The 12,106-nt window shown below is 40.5% G+C and overlaps 1 protein-coding gene across 4 annotated transcripts in view; it reads right to left on the bottom strand.

The window, feature by feature from the left end:
- Positions 1 to 12,106, bottom strand: part of LOC26530201 (transcriptional regulator ATRX-like) — a 518,978-nt gene that overhangs the window by 342,014 nt on the left and 164,858 nt on the right. For all 4 annotated transcript variants that reach the window (XM_047013063.1, XM_047013064.1, XM_047013065.1 and 1 more), the window contains exon 7: positions 4,970 to 5,145. In XM_047013063.1, coding sequence (XP_046869019.1) covers positions 4,970 to 5,145 — 176 coding nt within the window. The remainder of the gene's footprint in view (positions 1 to 4,969; positions 5,146 to 12,106) is intronic.

Below are 12,106 nucleotides of genomic sequence, written 5' to 3'. Positions count from 1 at the left end.
GTATGGGAGCTATATGATATAGTGATCCGATCCGGGTGAATCCGAGATATACAACGCCTGCAGTATATACAAGCCTACATGCATTTCAGCTCTGTAGTTTTAACGGTCTAGGAGGAGTTTGCGTTGATCCAGACGGACGGACAGACGGACGGACGGACGGACGAACGGACGGACGGACGGACGGACGGACGGACATGGCTATTTGAACTCGTCTCGTCGTGCTGATCAAGAATATATTTACTTATACATATGGTCGGAAATGCTTCCTTCTATGCGTTGCACACTTCTGACCAAAATTAATGTACCCTTTTTGCAAGGGTATAAAAAGCTTCTGCTCTCTGACGTGACGGTCGTGTTTTTGCATAGCTCCTGAGTTTTTATTAATATTTATTGTTTTCTCTCAGTTTTTAATTGTGCTTAGCTTGTTTACGCTTTCGCTGGTGTTGTTTGCTTGACACCCTTGTGTTTTATTTCCATAATTCGCCAAATTAATCAGTTTAAACAGTTTTTTCTATTTCGTGATTAGTGTTTGGTGCATTTAATTTTTTTTCTTTTTATTTTTTTCTCGCTCGTCATTGCTTCTGCAGTTGCTCCCCTCATCGCCCCCATCATACCATCAGTGCTAGTGGCTTTGTTGTTCTATCTGCTTTGTGTTTGTGCTCAGCTTCTCTCCCGCGTAATCACTTTTGTAAGGCCGCCTCTCAAAGGTCGGCTTATAACTGTTCTTGCACTCTCACTTGTGCTGTGCACTCTAGCTGTTCTCTTTGTTTTATTTGTAATTATTGATTTCTGATCGATAATTATCTTTGTGCTGTGTATTTAAATTTTTCTATTTATTCTTATATATATAAATTTATTTTTTTTTTTTTGCCTTGTGTTTCTTTTGGCTTTATAATGGCTTGTTGTCTACCTACTTGCAAGCATTCTGATCGTTTTGATGATCAGTATAGAGCAATATCTTGTTGGCTTTGCGATAATCTTATTCACTTAAAATGTGCTGGCCTCAATGGCCGTGACTACGACAAATTTTCTGGTTTGTCTGTGTCTAAGCCTGAGCTTGGCTTAATGCGCTGGACTTGCCCATCTTGTGCCAGCCAGCAGCTTGATTTTAGCCGTATGTATAGGGATATTCGTTTAAAGTTTCTTTCTTTAAACAAACTGGCCAAACAGCTGTCTAACGAGTGTGACTCTAGCGTACATTTATTGTCGCAATTCAAGTTTGTTCCACCTTCTGAGAAGTCGCCCAAGAAATGTACCATTGAGTTGCAAGTCCATTACAAGCCCTGGTGTACCTCATTCTATCCCTCACGGGAACACTGATCAATCACAGGATTATGCTAGCTCTCAATCACTTGCGGATCCCAATGCTCCTCCGCCTCCACTAACTGTAGTGCCTCATCGCAAACAATTATTTATCTCTAGGCTTGCTCCTTCTACTTCTGAGTCGTCTGTGGCAGCTTACATTAGTAATATATGCCCTGCTAAAGTTTTAATTCAAAAGTTTAAGTTTTCTAGGCCTCGCGAAATCTCCTCTTTTAAAATTACAGTACCTAATGAGTATTTCTCAGCTATGGTTGACACTAATTTCTGGCCAGAGGGCCTAGTTGTACACGAGTTTGCGCCCAATAAGCGCTCCCGTCCGTTGCCTGTCCACCTTCCTAATTTATCTTCTGCTTCAAAAAACTAATAACGTCTAGTCTTTCCATCCATTATCAAAATGTAAGAGGACTTCTTACCAAGCTCTCGAACCTGTTCTGTGATAGCCAAACCTTTTCGGCTGACATATTAGCTTTCTCTGAAACTTGGCTTAACTCCTCTGTTTTGGATAATGAAATTCTTTCTAATAACTTTATTTCTTATAGGTTTGATCGTGTTGGTCGTCGTGGCGGTGGAGTACTTATTGCTGTCAACTCGAATCTGTGTTCAAGTGTTGTGCCGATTGATCTGCCCTTAGGTGTTGAGTGTATTTGCGTCGAAGTTACATGTTCCAACTTTAGCTTATATATTTCTTGTTCATATATTCCTCCAGCTTCTGATATAATGACCTATATGCACAATGCTGATGCTTTGCAAACTATTTTTAATCGTCTTAAAGATCGCTATTTCCTTATAGTTTTAGGTGATTTCAACTTGCCTAATATTTCTTGGCTTGTTGATGATAATCTATCTTTCTTAATTCCTTCATCTCAACATGTTTTTCTTGATAGCCTACTTGAATGTCCGCTATATCAGTTGAATTCTTTCCTTAACTCTTCTCCTTACCTATAGCCATCAAAGTGAAAAAACGTTCAAGCTAAAAAGGCTATTGTTTGCGAAAGAACGGCCTACAATCTTAGCACAGATTTAGATAAAAACTAAGATATTGATCAAAGTCACTGTTTTCCACCGATCGTTCCTATGGAAGCTATATGATATAGTAACCCGATATTTATCAAATTCGGCACAGTCATTAACAGATATATTAAACTAACAAATGTTTAATTTGAAAGCAATCGCGTCAAAAGTAACGAAGTTATTATCAAAAGTCACTGTTTTCAAAAGATCGTTCCTATGCTGTATGATATAGTCACCCGATCTTGATCAAATTTGGCACAGTCGTTTATATGTGTAATTAACTCACCAATATTTCATGACAATAGCTCAGAAAATAACAAAGTTATTAAGAAAAGTCACTGTTCGTGACTTTGCCATTTGTATGGGAGCTATATGATATAGTGAACCGATCCGGGTGAATCCGAGATATACAACGCCTGCAGTATATACAAGCCTACATGAAAAATTTCAGCTCTGTAGCTTTAACGGTCTAGGAGGAGTTTGCGTTGATCCAGACGGACGGACAGACGGACGGACGGACGGACGAACGGACGGACGGACGGACGGACGGACGGACGGACGGACGGACGGACATGGCTATTTGAACTTGTCTCGTCGTGCTGATCAAGAATATATATACTTTATATGGTCGGAAATGCTTCCTTCTATGCGTTGCACACTTCTGACCAAAATTAATATACCCTTTTTGCAAGGGTATAAAAAGAGGGCGTCTAACGGTTAGACACGATAGAAGTGAAACCTTTCGTAAAACAAACTGAGAGAGAATGAGACGAAAGCAGCATTAGGAGCGGGATAATTATAGGTTCATTATAATATTGCTACTATATTGGTCATGTTTTATTTTCTTCATTTTATTATTATTCATCCTCAATGTTTTCAATTTCAACAAATGATACGAGTGGCTTATGATAGCTAAAATATGATACAAATGCTTTGGTTTCGTTGTTGTCAACATATCTTTGAAATACCGCGTCAATTGTTGTTTTTGATCGTGTTGTTGATTCAGTGCGATTGTTACACATTTTTAAACTGAATGTTGTATTGAGAAAGTCAATTAAAGGAACCGCTGTGTCCAATGCAAAATTTACGTTAAAATCGCCACTTAAAATCATTGGAACTTTATCGTAATCTTTTCTAAGTATCCGCGATACTTCTGGTGTATACTTTATTGAATTTTCATGAATGAATTCCGTGATGCTATTTATTGATTGATTGGGTGAAATATAAATTGCCACAATTAAAACTGTTTTTCCATTGCTCAATCTGATTTCGCATGCACATATTTCTCCCACTTTAGAGAGCTAAACAGACAGTGATTCTAGTTGCTGTGCATTTATTCATTATATATTTTGTGATACATTTTTATTTACTTTTTATACCCTTGCAGAGGGTATTGTAAAATTGGTCAGAAGTTCGTAACGCACAGAAGGAGGCGTTTACGACCCCATAACCCCCCTCTGCAAGGGTATAAAAAGTAAATAAAAATGTATCACAAAAAAATATATAAATATATAAAAAGCATTATGAATAAAAAGCATTATGAAAAACTTCGACCAAGCTGGGAGTCGAACCCCGGCCGCCCGATCGCCAAGCGAGCACACTTACTACAGAACTCGACGGCAATTTACAAAGTGTCGACGTGGCTCTGTTGTTAGTGTGCTCGCTTGGCGATCGGGCGGCCGGGGTTCGACTCCCAGCTTGGTCGAAGTTTTTCATAATGCTTTTTATTCATAATGCTTTTTATATATTTGCATCTCATTCTCTCGCAGGCTAAATACTATAAGATCTATATGTGTCTCTTTTTAGTGTCGCTTTTTCGTTTCATCGAGTCTCAAATCACTCCCAACGATTCTAAAGAAGTTTTCACTTCAAAAAAAAAATGCTAAACGAATGCAAAACATTCGCCGAAATAGGTCGTATACTGGGTTGTTCCAATAAAATGATCAGTAACGCCAAGAATATTTATCCAAAAAGTGAAGTCTCGTGGGCGAAAATCCGTAATGTCGCTATTACTCGTCAAGCGTCTGGTAAGACAGAGCAAGAAAAAACCATTTAAGCCAGCAACAGAGCTTAAAAAACATTTCGAAATTTCTGCATCTATTGAAACCTTGAAACATACATGGCTGCGGGAAAATAATTTAAATGCTCGTAGTCTGAAAAAAGTGCCACTATTGACTATTGAGTTTCCAATCAACACTCCAAATGGCCATTGGAAAAATAGAGGAATATATTGTGGACAGACAAGAGCCAAATCGTGTTATATTGTGGGACAGGATCTCGTATTTTCGTTCACAGACTACCAAGTAAGGAGTACAGACCAATGTACACAAAAAAAAAACGGTGAAACACGGGGGTTCCAATATATGATATGGGCGTGCTTTTTGTACTTTGGATTTCGCAACATCCTTTGGTGCTATTATTTTCACCGCGTATGTACACATATGGGTATGCACAGAAATTTTGAACATGTAGGACCAATATGACCCAGCATTGCAAGGGTATATTAACTTCGGCGTATCCAAAGATAGCTTCTTTGATATTTTATGTAGCATTACAACTTATAGATTCACGGTATAAAAAATGAAAAAAGCTTTCTGTTATACTGTTTTGGGACTATAAGCATTATATTTATTACCTGCACAAATTTTGATAACTTCTTGTGTAGAACATAGGAACGTTGCTTCATGACAGTAATGTCTTTTTTCCCTGAGTCTTTGTGTTGGCCATTTTTAATAGGGTTTGCATATAAGTTGGCGAATTCTCTTTCAGTTCCAAGGTACAATGGTTTAATAAAATTAACCATACTGTAGTCTGAAATGCAAAAGCAGAAAAAATAAATTTTATTCAAGAAATCGGCGGTACATGTACATCTATACATGTTGTTATTGACATTTGAAGTATGATTGGTAACATTTTGAATTCTAGATAATTATATTTCGATCCGTGGCAGCGCATTTGCTGAGGCTCTATGAAAAAAAAAGGTTTGTGGTGAACATGATGCTGGGTTACAGGATCATCCGAACGAAAAAAACTAAAAGATATCTCCTGGTAATGACGAAGCGTTATTTTTGATTTACTCTAAATTTTCACACAACATTCTTCAAGATACAAAAAAAATAAACAAAGTTAAAAAAAAAATTTTTTTTAAACCTTACTTCCCCCTGTTGGGTCCGTCCACTAGTTCCTGTTGTGGGTTGCCGTTGGTGGGATCCAACTTATTGGTTGATTTATGTTGATTAGGATGAGATACGATTAAGTATCTAAAACATCGTCCTTGTGGATCAGCAATATATTAGAGACTAAAATTTGTGCCAAGTGCCGCAGTTATGCGTCTTTATTGTTTAATTGAGAAGAGAGAGAGAACTAAACCTAAGTACATACAGTATGCTATGCTATGGTCATGCTATGAGCTCTTGGTCAGACGCTGTGTCAGCGTATTTATGCTTATGTGGAATTCGTCACATCGACGTTGCAGCTGAACATATTCCTCTAAGACTTAGAGCAGGGGCAGTATACTTTTGGACCGATTCAAAAATTGTTCTGCAATGGCTGAAACTTCATGCATCAACACAAAATTGTTTTGTAGCAAATAGAGTATCAGAGTTATCCAGCAGACATTGTTTCTCGTGGTTGTCGGACATCAGAGCTGCAAACAAGCATGTGGATAACAGGGCCAACATTCTTAAAATTGTCTAAGGCCGAATGGCCAATTCTTAGGGAACCACTTCCGCCGCCTATCGAAGTAAGAACCAAGTCAGCACGCCTTTGTGAAAAGAGCAGACAACGCTAATTCACAATCTATTCTAAATATGATCATAAATATTTCTTCATCGTATATTCGAATCGTTCGAATTGTTTCATACCTCTATCGCAGCGTGAGCAAAGTGAAGCCTGATCGCACTCTAAGTTCATCATCAATAGCCGATATTCGCATTACTGAGACAGAAATGTATCAATCGTTTTGGAAAATTGTTGCACTAGTACAACAAGAATGTTATGCTGATGAAATATCTTTACTAAAAAACAAACAAACCTTAACACCGTGTCTACAGCGTTTGACACCATTCATGCACACAATGACATTTGGACAAACTGCAGTATGTTGGAACGTATTGTCTGCGATCTTTTCCCCCAGCGAGCGGACTCCCTAAACTGTAGGCGCGTTGAACATGTTGCTTCCCGCTACCATGTACCAGTTACCACCGAAGAAGTGCTTTCGGCCGCCAGGTCGCTAAAACAAAACAAGGCCCCATGCCCGGACTCCATCCCCAACCGTGCACTTCGGCTGGCAATGGCAACTCGCCCAGAAATATTCGCGGCAACCTTCGTTTAGTGCCTGAAGGAGGGAGTATTCCCATCTCAGTGGAAGTTGCAAAAGCTGGTTCTGCTCCCCAAGCCTGGGAAACCAGCAGAGGATGCGTCGTCATATTGTCCAATCTGCCTCGTGGACTCCGTGGGTAAGGTGCTGGAAAGCCTCATCAGCGCCAGACTGAGCGAGGCGATCAACAAAGGGGGCGGCCTATCCGCCAATCAGTACGGATTTCGCAAGGCAAGGTCCACAATAGACGCGGTCAGCAGAGTAGTGTGTACAGCGGCCGATGCTATTAAGGGTTATCGATGGGAAGGGGGTTCGAAGGAATACTGCCTAGTGATCACCCTGGACGTGAAGAATGCCTTCAACACGCCGGATTGGGGCTGCATTCTTGATGCTGCCAGAAGCTTCGGAATTCCTTCGTACTGCGCTCGGTGGGCCTAGTACTAGTGGCGCATAAGACGGAAGCGGTGCTAATCAGCAGCCGGAAGTTAGTGGAAACGGCCACAGTTACTATCGACGGTATTGAGGTGAAATCGGCTAGAGCAATTCGATACCTTGGAGTGTGGCTCGACACAAGATTGTGTTTCCGAGAACACCTAGCGGTGGTACAGCGGAAGGCAGCGGAATCGAGTAGAGCACTCGCCAGGATCATGCTCAACACAAGAGGGCCCAAACAGGAGCGGAGACTGTTGCTGATGAGCGTGGTAAAATCGCAAATCTTGTACGCAGCCCAGATCTGGGCACCGGCCATGGAGGTCGATAGCTACCGTCGCCTCATCAGTCCGACGTATCGACTCTGCGCTCTCAGAGTATGTAGTGCTTTTAGGACTGTGTCGGAGGATGCAGCACTAGTAATCGCCGGCATGGTGCCCATCGACATTCTGGCAGCCGAAGTTCGGGTCACTGCAGAGGCCACCAGCGGGGGCATTCCGAAGAGTGTCGCCAAAGCAGACGCCAGAAGGCTCAGTTTGAGGAAATGGCAGGACCGATGGGACGCCGCACCAAATGGCAGATGGACGCACCGCCTCATCCCCAACATTGAGGCTTGGGTCGGTAGAAAGCAAGGGCAGGTGAATTTCTACCTCACGCAGGTGCTGAGCCGACACGGCTGCTTCCGCCAATACTTAACCAGGTTCGGCCACGACCACTTCCCAACGTGTCCTGCGTATCCTGAAGGAGCAATCGAAGACACCCACCACGTTGCATTTAGTTGCGACCGCTTCAGTGCGGAGAGACAGCGGGCCGAGCGGGCGATCGGCCAGACCCTATCGGTGGCCAGCTTGGTACCCAGCATGCTGGAGAGCAAGGATAACTGGGCGGCGGTGAGCACCTACTTCGGAGCCATAATGCGGGAACTTAGGAGACTGGGGGTCGGTTCAACATAGAAGCTGCCACACCTGGCGAAGCAATTCCCAATGGGACGTACCGCCGGGCGGGCGTTTTTTATATATCCACGTTAATCGATTTCTTTTGTCAGTCTGGTTGTATTTTGTTGATCTCTTTTTATATATGCTAATAAATGAAAAAAAAAACAAAAAAAAAAAAAAAAACTGCAGTATGTGTGATGAGAGTCGGAGGACGTCTCGACAACGGAGACCTTCCATTCAACGCCAAGCACCAGGCCCTGCTACCTCAAAATCATCGTTTTACCAAGTTATACATCGAATTCTTACACAACAAAAATCTTCATGCTGGCCCAAAGTTTATTTTATCTCTTTTACGAGAACGATTTTGAAGCTGTATCCGCTGCTTACACTTTAAACCTCGCCTCATGACTCAACTGATGGGCAATCTTCCTGCTGATCGACTACGAGCTGAAAGACCATTCCTAGTAACAGGAGTAGATTTGTGCGGCCCATTTTTCACGTCTTACAGGATTCGCGGAAAGCCGCCGTACAAAACATGTGCGGCAATTTTGTATGTTTCGCTTCAAAGGCGATTCATATTGAATTAGTCTCCGAATTGTCAACAAATGCATTTCTGCTTTGTATACGTAGATTTGTAGCGCGCCGTGGTGTACCATTGCGCATGGTGTGCGACAACGCCACAATTTTTGTTGGCGCTGCTACAAGGCTAGCTGAGTTTAAGTCAAAATTGTTTAACTCAGACGTCATAGATCACATAAAAACATATAGTTCAATTAAAGGATTTAACTTTTGCTTTATTCCCCCTAGAGCTCCACACTTTGGCAGCCTCTGGGAAGCGTCAGTAAAATCAGCGAAGACACTGGCTCTGAAGAATATTTCAAACGCATCTCTTACTTTCGAGGAACTACTCACTGTGTTCTCGGATGTGGAAGCTATCCTTAATTCAAGGCCAATAGCACCCACTTCAGATGACCCCAACGATTTCAATGCTCTCACTCCTGGGCATTTGCTGATTGGAACCGAATTAACGTCAGTACCAGAATCATTACTTTACCATTCCACGGACCCTCCCGGAACGGAACTTCGGTATCTGGATAGATGGCAGCGAGTGACCTATTTGAATCAACAATTCTGGACACTGTGGGCACGGGATTATGTTCATAACTTACAACAACGCAGCAAATGGATTTACGAAACAGCAAATGTGGCCTTGGGACAACTAGTTATAGTACATGAAGACAACGTGCCGGCTCATCATTGGCCTTTAGCAAGAGTAGTGTCTGTAAATGCCGGACCTGAAAATTCGAGTAGTCGAACTTAGGACAGCAAAAGGAATCTTCAAAAGGCCAATTCACAAGATCGCTCCGCTTCCATAATCATTTATTTGAAAGTTGGTTCTTTCAACAGGGGGAGCATGTTGGAGGAGAACTCCTGAATTAACATTCATTAATTTAATTATTCTGAAATATTAACCATTGGTTAAATAGCTAAACTATCGATATATCGCAAGCTCAAAGAGAGTTCAATCTAGCATCACTGTTGGCTCTCTTCTTTGGTTTCCCTTTACATTTTACTTTGTATTACTCTCTCTCGTAGCATATACGAATTGAAGAATTTACTGTACCAAGAGAACTCGAATGCGACGGACGCATAATAAATGGAAAACTACTAACGTCGTCTAATTTGATTGTGGCGAGGGAAGTTTTGATTCATAGAATCCAACGAGTAGCAGATTATAATTATGGCCGAGAAATTGCCCAACAGTAATCTGCATAAAGCAATAATATACATGTTTTCTTAAAGCTATTAGTTTAAGATAGAGGTACAGTGGTAAGGCTTATGCTTTTTATCTGTGATATTGTAACGGTTTATAGTCTAATGATTCGTATGTGGAGGTGACATGTGTTCATAAAAGGAAAAATGGAGGTAAACCTTTTTGCTTCTTAAACTAACTTAAAAACTAGAATCTAGGTACTATAGGGAGCTAACTTAGATTTATCGGTTTAGTACTAGAACTAATAAGAAATGTATTATAGAAATTTCGGGTATAATATGGTCTTACACATACAGGTGTTTGTTTAAGATATGTGATGCTTACATATATAAAGGTTATCGTAAACTTAAGAGGCCAATGGACCTCTAAAGTGGGATGTCAAAAATGACTCGCACGATTCAGTAAGGTACTTAGGAATTAACTTTGAGAAAGACTCACATTTAAATTGCACATTGGACTCACCATGTTTGGTACTCCAACAAGGCAAGGAAATTTTTTAATTTTGATGTCACTTATTATTATAATTCACTAGCATTAACGAGAAGAAGCTTCTGCTCTCTGACGTGACGGTCGTGTTTTTGCATAGCTTCTGAGTTTTTATCAATATTTGTTGTTTCTCTCAATTTTTAATTGTGCTTAGTTTGCTTACGCTTTCGCTGGTGTAGTTTGCCTGACACTCCCTTCTTTTATTTGCATAATTTGCCAAATTAATAAGTTTTTTTCGTGATTAGTGTTTGGTGCATTTTATATTTTTATTTTTTTTTATTTTCTGTTTCTGTTTTTTTAGCATTTTGCATTGCTTCCCTCATCTCCCCGATCATAGCTTCAGTGCTAGTAGTGTATTTATTGATTTTTTATCGAAAATTATCTTAGTGCTGTGTTTTTAAATTTTCTATATATTTTTATATATTTTTTCCTTGTTTTTCTCTTGGCTTTTCAATGGCTTGTTGTCCACCTACTTGCATGCATTCTGATCGTTTTGATGATCAGTATAGAGCAGTATCTTGTTGGCTCTGCGATAATCTTATTCACTTAAAATGTACTGGCGTGAACGACCGCGACTATGACAAATTTTCTATTTTGTCTGTGTCTAAGACTGAGCTTGGCTTAATGCGCTGGACTTGCCCATCTTGCGCCAGCCAGCATCTAGATTTTAGCCAGTATCAATCTATTCCTCACGAGAAATCTGATCAATTACAGGATCATGCTGGCTCTCAATCACTTGTGGATTCCAATGCTCCTCCGCCTTCACTAACTGTAGTGCCTCATCGCAAACAATTATTTATCTCCAGGCTTGCTCCAGATACTTCTGAAACGTCCGTGGCAGCTTACCCTATATATACCCTGCTAAGTTTTTACTTCAAAAGTTTAAGTATTCTAAGCCTCGCGATATATCCTCTTTTAAAATTACTGTACCAAATGAGTATTTCTCAGCTATGGTAGACCCTAATTTTTGGACAGAGGGCCTAGTTGAACACGAGTTTGCGCCCAATAAGCGCACCCGATGTTGCCTGTACACCTTCCTAATTTATCTTTTGCTTCAAAAAACTAATGAAGTCTAGGTTGCAGTCAATATCAAAATGCAAGAGGACTTCTTACCAAGCTCTCGAACCTGTTTTGTGATAGCCAAACCTTTTCGGCTGACATATTAGCTTTCTCTGAAACTTGGCTTAACTCCTCTGTTTTGGATAATGAAATTCTTTCTAATAACTTTATTTCTTATAGGCTTGATCGTGTTGGTCGTCGTGGCGGTGGAGTACTCATTGCTGTTAAGTCGAATGCTCCAGCTTCTGATATCATGACCTATATGCACCATGCTGATGCTTTGCAAACTATTTTTAATCGTCTTAAAGATCGTGATTCCCTTATAGTTTTAGGTGATTTCAACTTGCCTAATATTTCTTGGCTTGTTGATGATAATCTATCTTTCTTAATTCCTTCATCTCAACATGTTTTTCTTTATAGCCTACTTGAATGTCCGCTATATCTTTCCTTAACTCTTCTAAAAGAATCCTTGATCTTGTTTTTGTCTCTGATCCCACTGTTAGTGCTGTATCCCGAACACAGCCCCTAGTGAAACCTGAAGATCCCTATCACCCTACCATTGAAGTTACTATTTCTTACAATTCCGTTACTAATTCATTTAATAACATCGCAAATTCTCGTCGCAGATGTTTTCGTAAAACAAATTTCAATCTTCTTAATAGCCTTATTTTCTCTTTTGATTGGTCATTTCTATTTGAGTGCTGCGATATAGATCGTGCAGTGAAGTTTTTCTACTCTGGTCTTAATTCTCTAAATGATAAATGCGTTCCT

Source organism: Drosophila willistoni, unplaced genomic scaffold (genome assembly GCF_018902025.1).
Source record: "Drosophila willistoni isolate 14030-0811.24 unplaced genomic scaffold, UCI_dwil_1.1 Seg531, whole genome shotgun sequence".
NCBI lineage: Eukaryota > Metazoa > Arthropoda > Insecta > Diptera > Drosophilidae > Drosophila > Drosophila willistoni.
Note: the sequence above shows the minus strand (reverse complement) of the source record. Positions and strands in the feature narration are given on the sequence as shown.